Consider the following 21,159-nt stretch of genomic DNA (forward strand, 5'->3'; position numbering starts at 1 on the left):
CATATTCATTTTACCTATTGAGATCTGAAATTCCAGCCTTTAAATGCTCATTTTGTTACTTTATAGTGCTTAAAAACATTGTGCCTTAGAACAGAGCAAAGTTTCCTTCTAGAGCAGATGATGTTAAAGGTTAGATTTTCAGTATCTGACTTATACTGTGTAAATGCTTAGGAGCACATGCAGTCAAGAACAGGAAGTGCATCTTGTCCATCACTTCACCTTAAAAATAAAGTTGACTTTCAGTAATACGTTGTATATTACTTGGATTCATCCTCTGTTATATAAAATTAATTTCAAATTTCCATGACTACTTGTGTAAGTTTTGGGTTTAATTTGAAACTTTAAAGTTTGTTGCTGTGTCTCCATGAGCAGCATACATAATGCATGGGAAGTAGGTATTTGGTTTATTTTATGTTCCTCCCTCTCCTGCCATAAGTTTAGTCCTTTGAGTGTTTGTTTGTGTTTTTTTTCTTTATCTTCCTGAGTGCTCTTGTCCCTTTATACCGCTTGGAAAGGGAGGAAATAGAACAGAGATACTGTGCCCATGTAGCCAAGAGGGCCAATGGCATCCTGGCCTGGATCAGGAACAGTGTGGCCAGTAGGACAAGGGAGGTTATTCTGCCCCTGTACTCAGCACTGGTCAGGCCACACCTTGAGTCCTGTGTCCCGTTCTGGGCCCCTCAATTCAAGAGAGATGCTGAGGTGCTGGAATGAGTCCAGAGAAGGGCAACAAAGCTGGTGAGGGGCCTGGAACAGAAACCCTCTGAGGAGAGGCTGAGGGAGCTGGGGTTGTTTAGCCTGGAGAAGAGGAGGCTCAGGGAGGACCTCATTGCTGGCTACAACTACCTGAAGGGAGGTCATAGCCAGGTGGGGTTGGTCTCTTCTGCCAGGCAAGCAGCAACAGAACAAGGGGACACAGTCTCAAGTTGTGCCGGGGGAAGTCTAGGCTGGATATTAGGAGGAAGTTGTTGGCAGAGAGAGTGATTGGCATTGGAATGGGCTGCCCAGGGAGGTGGTAGAGTCACCATCCCTGGAGGTGTTCAAGAAAAGATTGGATGAGGCACTTAGTGCCATGGTCTTAGTTGATTGGATAGTGCTGGATGCTAGGTAGGACTGGATAATCTTGGAGGTCTCTTCCAACCTAATTGATTCTATGATTGCAAAAGAACAGAAGCTGTTAGTCTTCAAACAGGGTTTTCAGTTTGGCATTTGTTGGGGATAGTATGTTTTGAATCAGAGGCACCATATTTTCCTCTCCTCAAGAAAATTGCCAGTATTGTTTTTACATTCTGGTATCTGTGTGAAACTTTCCAATGAAGTTACAGTGAATTATAATACTGTGGTTATAGCACTAAAAGGGTCACTTTTGGCAGTTATTTAAGAGATTAAAATTGGTAATATCTTGATACTGTTTCAGCTGCTCTGTCTGCCGTTTTGTGTGAAATTCGTAGTAAATCAAATAATTTTATAACAGTTTTACTTGAAAAATAATTTTAAAGCCACAATTTCAGGGTTTTATTTTCATCTAGGAAACAGTAGAATGTAGTTGTCTCAAATACAGATTCTAAAATACAGGATGTAGGGGAAAGAGGGAGGCAGAAGACTGATCTTTGACCTTTGCCTTGTGTTCCCTAGCTGTAGTGTGTTCTCTACTGCTTTTTGCCTTAAGTGCAGCTTGCAAATCTAACAGCCAGTCAATCTGGCTCTTGGATCCCTAGATTAGGGGAGAACTGTACTCTATACAGGGAGATGCAGAGTGTGCTGTTCTCTCTCTGATCTTGCTTTAGCAATGTCAGGAAGGGAATTGAGAGTAAGACAAGAAAGGTTTTTTGATGTGACCTGGTCTTAACTATAAAAACTTCGAGAAGCCTTGTGAAACACTGCTGTACTTTTTTTAATGATCTCTCTTTCTCAGGAAGAATGTTAGAGCAGGTAGAGAAGGGCAGCTGAAATAGTCATAGGATCAGCTGTCTTGCAAGAAGACTGAAAAAATGTTAATTTGAGCATGTGGGACCAGGCAGGCTGTACTCTTCAATGTATGTAATCTGACAGCTGTAGTTCTTGAGGGAACATGGGAGTGAGGGAGGACGGCAGAAAATGGCCAGGCTTCCATGCTCTTTGCCCCGGGTCAGGGTGGATCCCTCCCCTGGTAGAATAAACTCACCACAACACAGGTATTTTTTTTTTTGAAGGCTGGGGAAAAATTAACTTGTATTTCTTATAGAGTAAGTATAACAGTAGAAAGAGAAATAAACTACTGGAGAAAAAACATATAACCTTAAGGAAGATGGGGAAGGGGTCAAGCGGCGGCGAAGCAGCAAAAGCAGCAGCAGCCAAAACAGCAGCCGGGGAAGACAGCAGGCAGGCGCAGCTCAAGCAGCAGAAGCCAGCAAGGAGAGGAAGATCACGCTGTGCTTCTAGACATAAAGGTCCTGATGCTCCAATGAAATTATATTAACTTATCCATTGTTGCCATTATATGGCCTATCCATGGAATGTTCACCTCTCCCCTATGTCTGAGCTAGAAAGTCAGCTCAAACTGCCGCGTTCTTGTATAGCATTTCCTGTTGCTGCTGCCAAGAACCACTGATCTGACTGTACAGTGCATTTCATATGTTGTTAACAGGAGAATGGCACAGGTACTTGTCTTGGACTATGACCTGAAGATGGAAGAAGTAAACTGTTCCGGTACTTTTGTGGTTAGGTAGTTAATTTTATCAGCTGTGGTCTTGATTTGTTGATTTGGAAAGAGTCAAATGATAATTTAGTTGAGGTTCCTGTATAGAGCATTTAGAGATGTTTTTTGAACTGCAACTTTTGGGAGTTGTTTCTGGATTTCAGTTAGTGAATTACAGTATCACAGTATCATCAGGGTTGGAAGAGACCTCACAGATCATCAAGTCCAACCCTAATTATTGCAAGGCGAAAGGCAGTGAGGTGCTACCATGAAAATGCTACAGTTTTACATCAATGTGATCCTGTTTTTTCTCTCCTGTCTTTTGGATTGGTTCTGTTTCCATAAACTTCTGTACAATCACTACTTCTGAGGTAAAAAGTATTTTTTTCTTTTGTTTTGTTTAACAGGTTCTTGAAGATGCAGAAGCTCAACATTTGTTCCAGTCCATTCTTCCTGATATGGTCAAGCTGGCACTCTGTCTCCCTGATATCTGCACCCAGGTAAGTAAACACTGCTGAGTGCTCTGTGCACTTTTTCTGCTAAGTAGCTAATGGCTAAGATCAAAAGATTGGCATCGTGTTACATTCTTAATAAAAGCTGTAGTTCTCACATTGAAGCCTAGGGAGCAAAATGGACAATGCACATCTTAAATGATGAACCTCTCACTGGATAAGGAATTGACTGGATGGTTGCAAACAAGAGTTGTGATCAAGGGCACAATGTCCATCTGGAGACCAGTGACAAGTGGCATCCCTCAGGGGTTAGTGCTGGGACCAGTGCTGATGCCTTTGTCAGCAATATGGACAGAGGAATCGAGTGCACTCTCAGCAAGTTTGCAGATGACGCCAAGGTGTGTGGCACATTTGACTTGCTAGAGGGCAGGGATGCCATCTAGAGAGATGTGTACAGGCTGGAGAGGTGAGCCCAGGCCAATCTCATGAAATTCAACAAGGCCAAGTGTAAGGTCCTGTACCTGGGTTGCCACAATCCCAAGCACAAATCCAGGCTGGGTGGTGAATGCCTGGGGAGCAGCCCTGAGGAGGTGGACATGGGGGGTCTTGGTTGATGAAAAGCTTAACATGAGCCAGCAGTTTGGACACGCAGCACAGACAGCCAACCGTGTCCTGGGCCACATCAAGAGGAGTGTGGCCAGCCAGGGTATAGGAGGTGATTCTCCCCCTTGACTCCGCTCTTGTCAGACCCCACCTGGAGTATTATGTGCAGCTCCAGAGCTCCCAACACAAGGACATCAAACTGTTGGAGCAAGTCCAGAGGAGGAACATGGAGATGATCAGAGGGCTGGAGCACCTCTCCTATGAGGACAGGCTACAAGAGTGGGACTCTTCAGCCTGGAGAAGAGAAGGCTTTGAGGAGACCTTATATTGGCCTTTCAGTTTCTGATGGGGGCCTACAGGAAGGCTGAGGAGGGACTTTTTATGAGGTCTTGTAATGACAGGATGAGGGGTAATGGGTTTAAACTGGAAGAGAGGAGGTTTAAACTAGATGTTCGGAGGAGGTTCTTTACAGTGAGGGTGGTGAGGCACTAAAACAGGTTGCCCAGGGAGGTTGTAGATACTCCCTTCCTGGGGGTGTTCAAGACCAGGTTGGATGTGGCCTTGAGCGACCTTTTCTAATGGGAGGTGTCCCTGCCCATGGCAGAGGGTTGGAACTGGATGATCTCCACACACCCCAACCCCATGATCTTAGCATGTAATTTAAAAGATTAAATGCTGTTAGAATGTAGTAAGGGGAAAATGCAGATCAGGAGGCTAAAGTCTGATAAAAGCAAAATTTTATAATCCTTCAGTTTTTCTGGGGGTGGTTTTTTGTATCACCTTCTGCAAACATTATCAGTGTTATTTCTTCAGATAAAAAGAAAGAAGGTTCCTAGCAAGTCACAAAATGGTGATCTGTGGTGCAACTTGCATGCTTCTTTGTAAAGTATAAAATGTGGTTATGGAAGTTGAAAGCATTCCTAAGCTATTGAAAGTGGAGGCTTCAGTTTTTAAGATTGCCCAGGATTTGCAACATACCATCTGTTTTCTCCCTCTCCTTTCCCCATGGTTTCGTTTGATAAGTTGTACTTTCTTGGTTTTTCATTTTATTATTGATTAGTAATCTGCAGTTTGTCAAGCAGACCTTTTCTGAATCGTTGTGAATGAACTGTTCTTAACTTTAATGGTGCAACTGATTAAAGGGTTCACCAGTGGCCTAAATTACTCTGGGTCTAACTTAACAAATGTAATTCTACACTTCTGTTCTTTTAAAATGAGTAAGCTAATTGCTTTTTTCTCTCTCCTGCCCCTCCCGCCCCCTCACTACTTTTGTTGGTAGCCAATACCTCTACTGAAACAAAAGATGAATCACTCCATCACTATGTCACAGGAGCAGATTGCTAGTTTTCTAGCCAATGCATTCTTCTGTACTTTTCCACGTCGCAATGCGAAGATGAAGTCTGAGTATTCTAGTTATCCAGACATTAACTTCAACAGGTATGGCACTAGAGAGTAAATGAAGCTGATAACCATTCAATTAAAGTATTATTGTTGTCATTTAGGATAGAAGCTCATTGTTTCTTTTGTGCTTCTGCCAGTAATTTCAGTAGTTTTATTTTTGCCTTTTCTGTCTACCCCTAAGCAACAAGAAAACTATGCAGTGATGTGAGAAAGGGTCTTGTGCATAGGAAGATATTCTTAATATTCCTTTTTTTTCCTTTTTTCATGCATGCACATACACAGACTTGCTCTTGCTGTGGTATAATTGGGCTGATACTGTTCCCTACCTCCTCATTAGCCATTCGTCTGTGAACAGTATATTTCAGTTTTGCTTCAAATGTTCAATATGTATTAGAAGGGCAGTGTTTTTCTGGACATGTTTTTGTTGTTGTTGTTGTTGTTTTTGTCAGCAGTGATGAACTGCACATGGGCTTGATCCTTTAGAATTTGTACAATCTCATTATCATTTTAAGACAGTTGTAGGACTGCATGTTAAACTAAACCTGTCCTTTTTATTACAAAAAGCCTAAAAAGGTTTCAAGACTGCAGTAAGAACTTGAAGATGTTCTAATCTCTAAACAAATACTTATTCTTTTTCCTCAAGGATAACTTACAGGTGAATTTGTTTAGGAATTTTTCTTCACATATTTATTTTCATTTTAAATGGGGGAAGAGAATGGACACTTCCTGATGCAGAATACTGTGGTTCACATGAACTTGTAGATTAGAAATGAGAGCTTGTCATCTTCCTAGATCAGCCTTAAGTTTATTAAATTGGAGCCTGGATGGATTATCCATCTAGAGGTTTTCTCATTCTTCACAGTTAACATATGCAATGTATATACTCTGACAGCTGAGTTGAAATACAAAACTACTGTTACCTGTGGTCCAGCACACTTGGTATGTGAGTCACAAAAGCTATGTTAAGCTAGAACTTCCCAGAACAAATTGTCAGGCATGTCAGTGTATTAATGATGGGTTTGGTATTTGCTGTCTTCAAGGGCTAGCACAAGTTTCTGTGTACTGTGTATCTCAGAACAGAGACCAGCATCACTGTCTTGGTGTCTGTTCTGACAGTGCCATGGATTATGAAGGAGCTGTGGGTGGGGGTTAATGTGCCATAGTTGTTTCCAGTGTTAGTTCATGAGACCCATCCACACATTAAAAGAGATTTGTGTTTAGAGCAGTGAAAGAGGGCAGTGGAATTCTGGAAAGAGTTCTGTTTGACTGGACTTGCTACACACTTCAGCTGACTCTTATGTAAGGTACCACTTTTAGTTGTAACTCTCACATAAACTTACATAGCTTCTTGTAAATGAAGCAGTGAAATTCTTACCAACTACAGAATAAAGTGATGTTAAATCACTGGTGTAAGTGCATATTCTTTGCCACGTACATTGCACAGCAATGTGAAGTCATAGTAGTGTAGTGTAATACTAGTGGTTAACTTGGGGCTTACTATTTTGAGCTACCTTTAAATAAAAAAGCTGTGTCAAATTATTAGATAAACAATTTCCTGATAGACACTTTAAAAACTGACCAGTATAAAGAACTAGCTATTCAATATTTCCTGCCTTACTCCAGTATGTCCTCCTTTGTTTTCTGACTTGGCTTCCCAGTGCTATCACTCATAATAAGTGTTGTTTGAAAGGGGCAGTACTGCAGACAACCTTCAGGGTTTCCTTTTGCTTTATGGATGAAGTAATGCTCTGCTCAACATTTAGTCACATAGGGTAGGAAGCCATTTTAATTTGTGTAAGTGCAAGAATATTATTGCCTAGCTGGAAAAAAAAGGAGTGAAGCTGGTTCTTGAGGATTCTTGAGCTGATCAGAAGGAAGGTCATTGTATGTGTTGGTATTCGAGTAAATCATCTGTGCTTTACTACTTCTGTCTGGTCTTGCCAGGTAATAGGAGAAAAAAACCTGAGCAGCCCTTTCTTGACATTGAAGCACTTAGTTTAATAGTATGTTGTGACACTGATGTTCTATTTTCATCATTGTGCTACAGACTGAAAGTCACCTGTGTGCAGTGAAATACTCTGTAATTAAATTAAATTCTTCCCTTTCATACTTGGCAAGGATGAGGCTGTTACAATTCTTAAGTCATTAATAATGTAATTCATGTAAAATGTAATTCATAAAATGGAATTGGTAGTTTAATTTTGAGAGCTGTATCATTAACCATAGTAGCAGATAGAATGGTATCTGTTCAGTGGACAACAGATCATAATAAATAGCATAAAATGTGGCATCTGTGCAAAATATCAAGATAAATTTAAGGAGTTATTTTTTTCTTTTTGATACCATTTTTATATAAAAGATGAGTATGGATTGGGCAGCTTTATGCAAAATACCCCATTACATTTTCTGTTTCCTTCCTCGTAGTGATGAATTTACCATGAAAACTGTGTGCTGTTCTAATGTAAAGCATAAATTGCACTGGCACTTCTGAGATTATCTCTGTTGGTTGCACAATTTAGTTTTCTTATGGTGTTGCTCATACTTAGTCTTTTTTGTGAATAGTTTGTAGTTTTGCATCACACTTTCACAAAAAGTAAAGATAAGACTGAACTATGCCTTCTTGCATTTCTTTTTTTACAAGATGCTGAAACAGATGCTATCTACTGGTCACAAATGGCATTGTGATGTGGAGGCTTTTTTCCCCCCAAGTTACAGAATCATAGAATATATTTGGTTGGAAAGGACTTTCAAGCTCATCTATTCTGACCTTTGACCCAGCATAAATTGTCAGACATCTATCTTCATACTACATGTAGGATTTGGCAGTTTAGGAAAGTATAAGGGGGGAAAAAACCCAACTTTTGCAGCCTTGAGTAAGTGTTCTGTTTCACTGAAAAAGAGCTTTGCTCTTGTGTCTTTGACTTGCCATAGATCTGTTGTTAGCTATTGTGTCAAGTTACAATGTAGTTAAACTGAAGGTACTGTGCATCTGTAATTGCTCCCATCAAAGCATTTGAGGTAGAATTCAGACTTACAGGCTTACAGAGTTGTTTTCAGTTGGAAGAGACCTCTAAGATTGAGTCCAACTGTTAACCTTAGACTACCTTGGCTGTTGAACTCCTTGTCTGTGTACAGCTTCTTAGGTCTTCTTTCTTGTCAGATGAATGTAAAACTCACCAGCTGTTTTTTTGTCAGCATGCCTTAAGCTTTTAATGAATCATAGAATCATGGAATGATTTTGTAAGGACTTGTCCAATTGCAAGTGGTTGCGACTTGGGCTTGGGCTTCTAAGTCATCCTCCATCCAATGGAATAGGCATACTCGGAGGGAGTACATCTAATGGGATAAGACTGGTAGATCTTTTGGCACACATAATAGTAGGTGCTCAGGTCTGGAACTGCCAGTATTCCACTGTGTCTGAATTTCTTTATGAAACAGACCTTTAAAGTAATTTGAAGTGATTGGAAATGAGGAGAAAAAAACACTAGTTAAGATGTATGTCTTTTGTGGAATGTATAATATATGAAAGGAAGTAGTTGAACTGTATAGTACATTCATGCAGGAGAATTGAAGTCTAATTTACCAGTAATGCAATTATCTTCATAAACAACATCAATTTTGCAACACTAATGAGTATTCTCTGGGGAATAAGTTATCTTATGACTTTGAGAGAACTTGTTTTGGACTGAGGAATGCATTGCTCTTCTGAAAAGTGGTTCTAGGTTTTCTGTTTGTAGACACTGATCCTGCAAAACTGTTCTATTATGCCTGCTTTTGGTATATGTTTTAGTTAGCTTGATGAAGGAATTTCTTCCATCTAAATTGACCATAAAATTACATTGCTCTGTTTTTTTCTTTATACAAATCTTAAACATCACTATATACTTAGAGATTAAGTTAAATGTGAGGGCATTGAGCAGTACAATGTTCTTAACTTTGAGATAATGACAGCTCATACCTGTGACACGTGACAGTCAATAAGATATTGCCTAGGAGGAGGTATTATTGAACAGATTGCTTTTCTCCTATTTGATATCCAGGGAATTCAACAGCTCTAAATTGCATCCTGTGCAAACAGGAAAGGAAGGCAGTTTTAATACAGAAAGATGAAATTCATGTACTCAAGGCATAAGTGGAGCAGAACTGAGGTTACTCTACCTGACTCATCTAAGTTTATGTTATGTTTTCCTATTTGGAGGTGTAAGATTGTTTCCTTTTGTGCTGTCAGATCATTAATTTGCCTGCCTTTTATCACTCTGGAAGGAAATTCTCATCTAGATTTTTCTGCTTTTGATTCATACAAAGTACAAGTTTCATTAATTGAAGTTTGTATGTTCTGAATAGCTTTACTTTTAGTACCCATTAAAAATATTTTTAATGGCTACAGGACTGTCTAGTACAGATTAAGGTTTTACATTGTATGTAAGAATTTCTCATTCAAGATTTGCTGAGATCTCTTTATCTTATATTTTTGTGGTAGTTTGGGAGTTTCCTGACCTCACATTCACCAGTCTGACTCAGCCATCTGGAACTTAAGGAATGAAGCTATATTTAGTGTGGCACAATTTACAAGCATATGTACACAATATATACAATATATTTACAACTATATACAATTATATAAAAGTAATACATAACTACAAAACCCCTCCTGAACAGCAGAACCACCCAGGGGGGCTTTCAAACTAACTCCTTTCCACCCCCACCCTTACATCAGAAGTCTTCTGTGCAGGGATGAGATCGTCAGATGAGGAGTTAGAAGCAGAATGATTTGTTTGAGTTATAGAGGTCCAGGTGGAGGAATTAGTGAAGCAAGCAACAGCCAGACAGAGACTGACTGACTTTGTTTCTTGGTTTTATATCTCTCAACAGAACAAATGAGTGATATAAACATCACTATTATTTTCTTTTCAAAGCCTATGATGTAATTTCTCTCATTAAAAGATTCCAGTTAGCCTCCATCCAGCACAACTAAGGAATTGATGTTTAAGTATTTAAGGTGTTTTGGTATTTGAGATTTTAAGTCTTGGGCAGTAGTCTTCAAGTTTCTTTGATCACACATACCTCTTGGCAAAAAAAGTTTTGAGCATGCAGCCCCATGATACATAGTTATTGACTTACAAAATACATACACATGCTCCTGTACTAATACATTACATTCTAAAACATGCACTGAAAAAGGTTGAGATTAAGATGGAATGAACAATATTTAGAAAATATTTATTATGTTATAAATGGTACAAAAATATTTTCTTCTTGCATCTTAGGGAATTGTCTTGCACACCCCCTGGGGTGCTTTGGAGATCAGAGTGAGTCTATGGTATTGCTATTTACAAAATGCAGGTGTGTAAGCAGGAATAAAGCACTTCATTTGACTTTGATAAGGGGAGTGTAAGTGATACCAATGAAATACTTGTGGCAGCTCCATTCGTTATGAAGAATCCTTGACCTGACACCAGTAGGAATTTTGTTCCATCTTTTTCATTCAAATGGAGCTTTTAGTCATATTTCTGGTTTCAAAGGCAGATAAATATTTCCATATGGGGGTAGGAAAACCTGGGATCATAGAATCATGGAATCAACCAGGTTGGAAGAGACCTCTGAGATCATCCAGTCCAACCTAGCACCCAGCCCTAGCCAGTCAACTAGACCATGGCACTAAGTGCCTCATCCAGTCTTTTCTTGAACACCTCCAGGAATGGTGACTCCACCACCTCCCTGGGCAGCCCATTCCAATGCCAATCACTCTCTCTGTGAAGAACTTCCTCCTAACATCCAGCCTATGTTTCCCCCAGCACAACTTGAGACTGTGTCCCCTTGTTCTGTTGCTGGTTGCCTTAGAGAAGAGTCTAACCCCCACCTGGCTACAACCTCCCTTCAGGTAGTTGTAGACAGCAATGAGGTCACCCCTGAATCTCCTCTTCTCCAGGCTAAACATATGAATTACACTTTAAAAACTCTTTTTTTCAACTCTAAGGTTTTAGGTAATATTAATGCAAAACACACAACTTCTTGTAATCATTATTGAAATAAGTATTTTTTCATATTTTTAATATTTTCTCATAAAGGCTCTCTCTTAATAACAACTGAATTAAGTGTCTGAATATGTGCTAGGAAAGAGTTTTAATTTAGCCAGACTGACTTCTAAGTTGGCTTTGTGTTTATACCACTGTTCTCACAACACCTTTTTCAGTGTTTTTAAATCTCTAATCTTGAATGCTTATCTCTGTAGAGGTCTTGCCTTTAGTTAGCATTGTCACTTGGAAGCCTGAGAACCAGAGCTAAATTTGCAGCTGTTTGTTGATCAGCTCTGCAAGCTTTCTTAGCTCCTGTGTCTGCTAAATTGAAGCCTGCTGCATGGCAGTGGGAACATCTTGTACATAATAAGACAGCTTACATATGCAGTTGCCAGTAATGTCTTAGTTACTTCAACTGAAAGTGGGCTTGCAGTGCTTTAGATTTGGTTTACAGTGCACTTCATTTAGATGAGTTCTTCATTTGGAATTAATGGGTTTTGGCTTTGAGTTCTTCTGTCAGGAAATAGATTATTTTGCTTCCACATTTTTTGGTGTTTTTTCTTTTATTTTTTTTTTTAGTGGGATGTGTCTCAGCTTGAAAAATGATTGTATTTAATATCATGGTCATGCTCTCATCTAGTTTTGCTCTTTATAATAGACACATTTACTTCAGAAGTAACATTTCTCATCATTTTGTCTAATTGATCATTTTTTAAGTAAAGTTGAAAGTAAGACTGTTCATAACTTTGCCATTTTATAGCCTCACTAAAATTAACAGCGCAGAACTGTTGCAAATATGCCTTGTGGTGCCTTCATAAAGATTTTTCTCTTGTGCATTTTCCACTTCTGACTTTTGTGTAGCTTGGTGGAAACCTTCAGAGCCATCAAATGTCATTGTGGTATCATTCTTGTGAAAATGTAAAAGAACATATGAAGCAATTAAACTCTGAGTGAATATCAATAACTCGAAGTAATTGGATATTATAAGGGTTTAATGCTAATTTGTAGCCCATTAAATTCTGTGGGAATTTTTCCACTGCTCTGATTGGCCTTTAAAACAAATTCCTAAAGTTGTGAAGCTCTTACACTTGAAACAGCTGAAGGCTTTGCACGGTCATTCAAATATACAAGTAATCTATTAGTGGTTTGTGCTAATTTATTTTGCATATATATGTGTCTAATGAAAAGCTTGTTTGCAAACAGCTGTCTTCAGTTTTCCACTAGCTTACTAGTAAATTAAATTCTAGGCACCAGTAACATGAAGCAAATCAAAACATTAATCCAAGACGTGGTTTCTTCAAACTGCCATAAATGGCTGTTCTTTTATGAGTGTACTCTGCTTTGGACAAACATCATTGGTGGTGGATTCGGTCCTAAAAGGTGTGCAGGGCTGATGTTGCCTGTTGCCTACTTTAGTTTCTAATAAGCATTTGAAAAAAAAAAGGAAGAAAATTATTTTCTTGTGTTTCAGATTGGATTATCTGAAAGTAGTATATATGTCATAGCTAAGAAATGCAAATACTGTGAGGAGCAGGATGATGTGAGCTCTTGAGCTAAGTGCTGTAAAAGATCTAATGCATGTAGCTTTTGGATACATACAGCTACTCTGTTAAAATACAGATGATTTTGAATGCCACCAGTAGTCATTTGCCCCTGTTGTACAGAGTCTCACGGCCAGAACTCCTGAAATTCTTTTGTGTTGCTCTTTTGTTTTTTGCCAATCTGTATAGGGCTGGAACTGAAATATGGATTTATTTTTTATTATTGTTATTGTTACAATTATATTGGTGTTTGGGGAGTATTTGTCTATTGCAAATTAAAAGATAGGCTAAATGCTAAAAGTATTTGGCTGAAATTGCCCACTTGACAGAGTGTATTTTGGTGAGTAATTGTAATGGATGAAACTGTTCATCTGCCTTTCCTGTTGCCTTTATCCCTGGTCTGATTTATTTCAGGCATATCTTTTCCAGATTTGTTTTTCTTCTGCCTTGTGTGCTAGTTATGCCAAATCCTGTGTTGCCCTCCTGAGCATTTACAACAGAAAGGAGATTTCAGTTTGATATAGAGAGGCATGATTTGACTGATAAACGAAGTAACCAGTTTGAAGGATTCATACCAAATGAGACATAGGTTAAATACAGTGTATTTAGGCAAGATGGGCTGCCCGGGGAGGTGGTGGAGTCGCCGTCTCTGGAGGTGTTCAAGAAAAGACTGGCTGAGGCATTTAGTGCCATGGTGTAGATGACTGGCTAGGGCTGGGTGCTAGGTTGGACTGGATGATCCTAGAGGCCTCTTCCAACCTGGTTGATTCTATGACTCTAAGATCTACAGACACACATCAACTCTTTCATGAACCCCTTATTAGCTGTAAAGCACAATGCCTTAATAGAACTTCTTGGTCCATTTCAAAGCACACTGTATAACCTTGAAGTTTTCCTTCTTAAATCCCTATTATTTTATTCAAAGAACAAAAAAATTTTCCTAAAACCTTTTCAACCTCTTTAAAATACAGGTTTTTTGATTAAATTGATCTCTTCAGCATGTGTACTTCACAAGCATTTTTTTATGCTGAGAAAATCTAGTTCACTTCACTACTAAAAGCTAAATGCAGCCAACAGCATTCTGGTTTTGAAGTCAGGTTGTCATTCCATTACACAGGAAAAGAATGAGTAATGTTGTGTCATTCCTTTATTAGAAGGGAATCCTACATCCTCAGGGCTTTTGCTGTTTTAGACCTCTTTTAGTGAACTTCCTACTCAAAGGATATTATTTCTGAAGCCGCCGCTGTTCTTCCTTCCAGATAAATTCCATTATGTGTTGCCAATAACAATGCCTTGTCACTTTGGAAATGAAATTAAGTAATGTGTGTTCAAGTTGCTGGAAGACAGATGATGCAGTGAAAGTATTTCAGCTAACCTTAAAAGAATACATTCACTTAATGGCTGAAAATAGGACAGTTCTTTTTAGTGCTTAGGTTTGTACAAATAAATGTTTGAATGCCAATAGTAGCCGAGTGGATGAAACAGTTTCTGTTGGGGATGGTTTTTTTTTCTTTAGAAATGCAGTGCAACTCTTGAAAGCAATTTGATTGTATTAATTTTTTTCAACTCGCTGAACTGGAAGTAGGGTAAGGCATTTGGATCTTGGAGTACTCAACATACATGTTTTCATCTTTTGGTCGCTTATTTTAACACAAGTCAGTCTGCTGCAAAGAAATCTGGCAGCTTCCCTGGATGTTCATAGTGGAATACAGATTTCTTGATAGTACAAATAACTCTGTGAGCTAGAGAACCTCTTAACTTCTTCAGAAATTTAGCCAGTAAATGAACTTGTTACTCCTAATGACTGTGTTACAGAGAGGCTGTCTAGAGAGTTCTTATCTTTAAATGCAAAGCTAATTGAAATATGGGCATCATAGTTAAAGCATCAAATCACAATTAGTCAGTAGCCTAATTACTATGCACTGTATCCCTGAAATCTAATTATTTTATTCCATTTCTTGTTTTTCAGATTGTTTGAAGGACGTTCACCAAGGAAGCCTGAGAAACTTAAGACCCTTTTCTGCTATTTTAGGAAAGTCACAGAAAAAAGTAATCCTTTTTCTTTTTCTCTGAACTACAAAGCAGATACATAAAAAAACTTAATCCCATTAAGTTTAGAAATAGCTATGCAGCATTATGATGAAAGTGTGTTACAAAAGCCAGCTTGCAAAGTACACCAATACTCGCTTCAATGTCATTTCTTATCATGTAGATGATGCATGCAGTTGGCATTTTTATTTAGAGCTTATTCTATGTCCTTTCTTCTGAGTTGTGTGTATATATATGAAGGGATGTGTATAATATTTATAGATGTATTTTCACTGCCTTTTTTAGATAGCTATAAAAATTGTATGTGCATAAATACATATGTATAAATACACATATGTCTGCTTGTAATGCATACATCTATTTACTGCATTGTGTCAGAGAGAGAATGTGGAGGAAACTTAAAATTGTATGTAGTCATTAATCACAGGCTTAAGGATTCTGAATCAAGCCTCCAACTTCCTGCAGTATGCATATTTAATCCTTTGACTATAATTTATATAGTTCTGGGGGATTTTCCCCTGCTCCTGTTGATATTTCTTCCAAACCAAAGCTGTTACATTTGCCCGGTTCAAATAAAACAAGTGATAGCAGGACACAAAGTATCCCAATTCTTCTAGGAGTTAGTGTGCTGTTTTCTCCAGTATGCCTAGTCAGGTCTACTGTTGTTCCTGTGAATTACAAATCTGCATAAGCTTTCAAAAACAGATTTATTTTTGTGAGAACTGCACCAGAGCTTGTCTATTGTATTTTGAGGAAGAAAGGTTTCACTGCAGTAGCATACCTCATATCTGCTGCAAGATCTTTATTACAGAGTTGGCTTTTTTTTGGAAGACTTTTTCTTTTACATGTCAAAATTTGACTATTGGCTTAATCTTCTCTCACAAGGGTTTGTTTTAAAAGGAGAACAGCTTTAGGCTATTAAATACAAAAAATCCCTTTACTTGGTTCAGTCCATCTTCAGTTCATCATTTTAATTCACCACAAATTAAATGCAGCAGCATCCTGTTTCAGCTATCAAACTTTCAGCAATGTGAATGTAAATCCTGGTCTATTTGTGGGACTGAGAAGAGATATAATGTGCTAGATTTTTTTTCTTTCATACTTGAGTGATAATGTTTTCATGGAAACCAAATCTTAAATTTATGCAGCTGTCCCTGACTCCCTGTTCTGTTTTGTTTGGTTTTGTTTTTGGAACATGCTTTATGAAACTACTATGTTAGATCTCTTAATGCTATAGCTGTGAATAATATCCAGTGAGATTCTTGAGTGCTCTTTTCTTGAGCTAAAAATTCTGTCATACCTTTAAGTTACCCCTTTTCTTTTTTTGTCCAAGGAATTGGTAAGATGGAAGTAACTTAGCTCTATAAATTTCTGTTATAATTTTGAAATGCTTTTTAGTGTAAATGGTAATTGAATTCCTTGTAGAGTAACACAGTGGAGACTATATGAGCTGAAGACTTTGTGTTCAGAAGGTCAATACTTAATTTGCAAAATACTGCCACTGACACCAGTGTTACTTTGTGAAAAAGTGCTTGGTTGCTGAAAGCTCTGCACATTTGTTTCCAAGAGCCAAGGAACTTGCTTCTTTTCCTCTAAACTTCCATAATTTGGAAGAAAAGCATAGGATCATTTAAAGCATTTGGAAGCATATGTTTGTGCTTTACAGACTGTTTTGAATGTTTTTCATAAGCCATCAAAGGAAACTTAAGCAAAGGAGTAAGTCCCAAATGAAATTTTTATTGGGATGACATCACCTTGTAGAAGGCTGATATATTTTCTTTCTATTACAAACACAATGCTTCTTAAATGATTTTTTTAGTATGACAAGTAGAAAAGATGATGATACATCCCTTCCTGCAATGACTAATGGCTTCTCTTTCTTGAGGGCAGTTTTTTCTCAGTTAGAATACAGTGAATTTCATTAGCATCTGGAGCACTGAAAACAGCTTGATTTGAAATACACTATCTCTGCATCTTTATTGGCTTTATTGAAGCTGCTGCTTCATCCATCCATAGGTTGAGTACTTTCTGTATTGCCTGTTGACATTGACCAGTAGTCATCTCTAAAGATTTGTCTTTTTTCTTTAAGTGGCAGAACATTTTACTTCAACTATTGAGTCTTTCTGTTAGTATTTGGAGTTCAAGGGAAAGTCACTTAAGAAATAGGTTTTTCTGGATCCAAAAAAGTACTCAAATATCCAAGGAGAAAAGGGAAGTGAATATTTTGGTCTGCATGTTACTTGTGTTAAATTTGAGCATGAGCTCAGAGAATGATTCAGAGCTGCTTTTGAGAAAAGTTAAGTACTTGTGTTTCTGCCAAGAATGATCTTGTAATTTTGAAAGCCTACCTCTTAAAATCACCTAAGAACTAAAGCTCCAGTAATTAATACATCTTCCTGTGGGGTTGGTTTGTCTGTAGAACCTACGGGACTGGTGACCTTTACAAGGCAATGTCTTCAGGAGTTTCCAGACTGGGAAAGGTAAGTCAAGTATCTGTTAGTGTAAGACATTTCTTCAATCAATGGTAATTGAATCCCATCCATATAGAATTGATTGTGTCTGAAAGTACTACAGAAAGCAGTGTTTGGTGTGAAGAAATACAGAGGGAAGTGGATGAACTGCCACAAGTTGAGTGCCCTGACTTTTCCAGTGTATATGTGTTTGCCTGTGAAGCCAACAAGCTTTAAGTGTAAAAACAGTAACACATCTTCAGTGTCTTTAAGTGCAGGAAAAAAAGAGAGAGATAATTTCAAAAGTTAGAGGAAAAAGTATGAGGTACGGTGATATTCAGGGAGAAAACACAAATGTTGCAGCTTCATTGCTGCTTATCAAGTAAATGTGGGACAAACTTCTGTGCAAAAGGTAAAATTTCCAGTGCAAATTTGAGATTTTTATGGTGAAAAAGACTGAGAAACTCCACTGTTTAAATGTTAAAATTTTAGAGGTTGTTTCTGAAAGGCTAATGCATTGTCTTTATCAGGGCCTTCTTTAAAAACATCTTCTGTTCACAGTAAGAAGTTTGGATTTGGATGGGTTTCCTTTTAAAATTTAAGTCTTTGTGAAAATTCTGTAATCACCATTTTTGTACAATATTTTTTCCTCAATGACAGATCTCAGAAAAAACTGTCCAGGTTGCATGTCACCTATGAAGGCACTATTGAAAGCAATGGACAAGGTATGCTACAGGTAAGGTTATGTAACCATAAACGTGGCTTAGTGTCATGTTTTTAGTCTACTTTTATGGTCTGCCAGCTTAAAAGTTATTTGTTTTTCCTCAATTGACTTCAATGACAGGATGTAAAAGAAACACCAAGATCAATTCTGTGGACAGTCTTAGTTCTGTCAATATTCCCCAGATCATCTAGGTTTGCACATGTACCTGGTACAGAAAGAGCTGACAGAAAATTGCATGGCCCGGACAGCCTCGGGTCATTTGGTTCAAACCAAGATCAAAATTGACAAGAGAAGAGTTTCAGGCTGTGGTCTTGATGAGTTGTCAAGGACTTCAGTTTATTTTTTTAAGAATATTTTTGTGCCCCAGACAGTGACCAGGTCAGTGGTTCAGGAGACTTTCTTGCTGCTGCCAGCACTACTGTTTTGGTCTGGGAGGCAGTCAACAAAAAGAAATTCATGAGGAGGATGTCCTGTCCATATCTATAGCATGACACACAGCTGAGTTTTCAAATTACTTGAGGTTTTTTTTTTTTCCTTTAATAAAACAAGCAAACAAAAAAGCCCAACTGAACAAAACAAAGCAACAAAAATCCCTGCCCTCCAGAGTTTATTTTAAGAAAGATAAAAGTACAACTTTTTTAGCCAGGAAAAATGGAAGAGGAGAGAGAATAGGAGGATTTTTTTTCTTTGCATTTTCCTCAAACTAAAGATGTTTTGTGACTTCATGAAGCTTAAGCAATGCAAATGTGCATTGAAATTATTTCAAGTTACCGTAACCTCAGGTGAGAGGAATTTGAATTATGCTTTTTTCTGTACTGTTTCTGTTGGAGTCTGTAAAAGCAAGTATTGCCTAGGATGTGACATTTTTCTTCCTGGCTATTTCAATTCTTATCAAACAAAACATCTCTGCTCAGATAAAGAGCACTAGCTCGAAGAGGGAGCAGGATGACCATGGCAGTGCAGGAGTTCACTGTGATCCCAGCCATAGCAGGCCAGGTCAGTGGCTGGGACAAGCAGAGCAGAAATGGTGACAGTGCTTTTTACTGATGTGCTGGTAGGTGATTAGTCTGGCCACCAAGGTAAATTCTAGATCTCCAGTCAGTAAGTGGCTATCAGCAGAAGCCAGTGCTGATCATGAACCCACCATCCATGGTATATCTGAGGCAACATCCAGGAGAAGAGTGTGTGTTTGTACAGGGGCTGGGGGTGATGATGGGGAGGCCCAAGGTAAGGCTACTCAGAACAGTTGAAGAGCATCTAGGGCCCTGACACACTGAGTGTTTAAGTAGTATTCATGTTACTTTTCTGTACCACAGTGAAGTTCAGCAACTCTTAAATAACTGAAGTGCGCTGGTGTTTCCAGGATGGACTTCAGGAATGCTTGCTTTTGTAGTGCCTGGGTTTTTGTGTGTTAGAGACTTGACTATGAGCCTTGAATTAATTTGTAATCTACACAGGTGTTCATGCCACCATAGCAGCGTTGTTCCCCTCCAGTAAATGTGCTCTTGTCAGCTATCTAAATAAAAATCAGTTAAGAAACTAATAGAATTTGAAAGATGAAGTGACTTTTTAAGCTTGCATGCTTATACAGCAGTTAGTTTCCATAAAGAATAATCACTTCATTGAACAGACCAAATCTTTTAAAAGCTGTTGTCTATATTAAAACCAGAATTTGCAAAAGATAGAGTTCAGAACTTTAGAGCAGAAACCTTGATGATTAGAATTACTTGCCTTGTTCAAGTGTGTTCCAAGGAGAACTCATAAGAGATTGTTTTAGGTACAGAACAACTGCTACTAGTATGATGTTGATCTAAAGAAGCTTCAGTGTGGACAGCTGAGGCAGGGTGGTTATGAGAGGACAATTTAATTCTTCAGTGTCCATAAAATACCAAAAGAATACTGTTGTTTGCTGTTTTCACCTTTCACATTTACTGAAATGTGTCTTATTCTTAAATGAAGAAAACCCATAAGAGTTTGATTTAAAGCATTTGATATGTAGAGCTTTATTTTGTCACGTAGTATCTCTCTTGTCTTTCATATTGTCTGAGAAGTAGAAAATTGGGAAAGGCATGCTGTTAATCTGACTCTGTCCTGCTGCTTGTATTTTTAAGTAGTAGCAATAGATGTCAACACAATTATTTACATTTTTACAGGACTTTATTTTCCATGGCAAATGAAAGGATTTTGTGGTGTTTGCTTATCTCAATCCTCCTGAATATATTTTTGTTAGGTTGATTTTGCAAACCGTTTTGTTGGAGGTGGTGTGACCGGGGCAGGACTAGTGCAAGAAGAAATTCGGTTTTTAATCAACCCAGAACTGATTGTATCGAGACTTATCACTGAAGTCTTGGATCACAATGAATGTCTCATCATCACAGGTTAGTCCTTGCAGAAAATGTTTCACATCTTATTCTGGTTTTATATGTAGAGAACGTACTTCAAGTTGAATTTTAGTATGTTTGTGTGCTGTAGGGATAAATAAGATGAAAGTGAGGCTTTTGACAAAGACCTTCCTTCTTCAGCTCACCTCTTAAGACCATAGGGCCACTGTTCAGAAGATTATTGTTTTGTGAAGGAAAAAAGTGACAGCAAGCAGACAGGCCTCTTGAGGGCTCAGTCTCTTCATACCTAGCTAAAGAATGCTGTTGGACAATACAGGTAAAAGCCACAAAGATTAGCTGTTAACTGATCCCAGCTATTAGCAGGTAATGCTTCTGTTGCGATAAAGCAGGCTTGGGTTTTTTTGTCCCATTTGTGCAATTGGTGAGCTTGAAAATTCTTGAGAAGAGGAAGTGTCTTCTAGTTACCAAAATGGGGAGAAAGTGGAGGAGGAGAAAGTCAGCATCCATTAAAGAGTAGAAAGTGAGGAAATGTTTCTTAAAGATTTTGATCTTTAAGTTATGAGCTTCTTTTTATGTTACATCTGAATTAGTTATAGGTTTGTAATTACCATGTCAAAAACTCAGTGCTTCTGCAGTATGTTGTTACATGGCTGTGTGGAGATGTGCTGTCTGTCCAGTGATTTGCTGACAGGTTTTTTTCCTTCCCTTTTTTTCCACCTCTGTCATAGAACTTGGAATGTTTTGTTATCCATTGGATCAAAACTGTTAGCATGCAAATGTCACTATTAATAAGTGGAGAGGAGAGGCCCAGATCATGCTGTGTCTCACTTCTGTACACAGGAACACAGCATTTTGTCATTATTGAGAAATAAAATGATGCTGTAATATTTTTTACTTTACTCT

The 21,159-nt window shown here is 38.3% G+C and overlaps 1 protein-coding gene across 2 annotated transcripts in view; it reads left to right on the forward strand.

Annotated features, from left to right (window-relative positions):
* The window catches only part of PARG (poly(ADP-ribose) glycohydrolase), a 68,499-nt gene that overhangs the window by 28,285 nt on the left and 19,055 nt on the right, over positions 1–21,159 (forward strand). For both annotated transcript variants that reach the window (XM_064145378.1, XM_064145376.1), the window contains exons 8-13: positions 3,085–3,177; positions 5,012–5,169; positions 14,661–14,740; positions 17,160–17,220; positions 17,851–17,926; positions 20,145–20,292. In XM_064145378.1, coding sequence (XP_064001448.1) covers positions 3,085–3,177; positions 5,012–5,169; positions 14,661–14,740; positions 17,160–17,220; positions 17,851–17,926; positions 20,145–20,292 — 616 coding nt within the window. The remainder of the gene's footprint in view (positions 1–3,084; positions 3,178–5,011; positions 5,170–14,660; positions 14,741–17,159; positions 17,221–17,850; positions 17,927–20,144; positions 20,293–21,159) is intronic.

This window comes from Pogoniulus pusillus, chromosome 6 (genome assembly GCF_015220805.1).
Source record: "Pogoniulus pusillus isolate bPogPus1 chromosome 6, bPogPus1.pri, whole genome shotgun sequence".
Taxonomy (NCBI): domain Eukaryota; kingdom Metazoa; phylum Chordata; class Aves; order Piciformes; family Lybiidae; genus Pogoniulus; species Pogoniulus pusillus.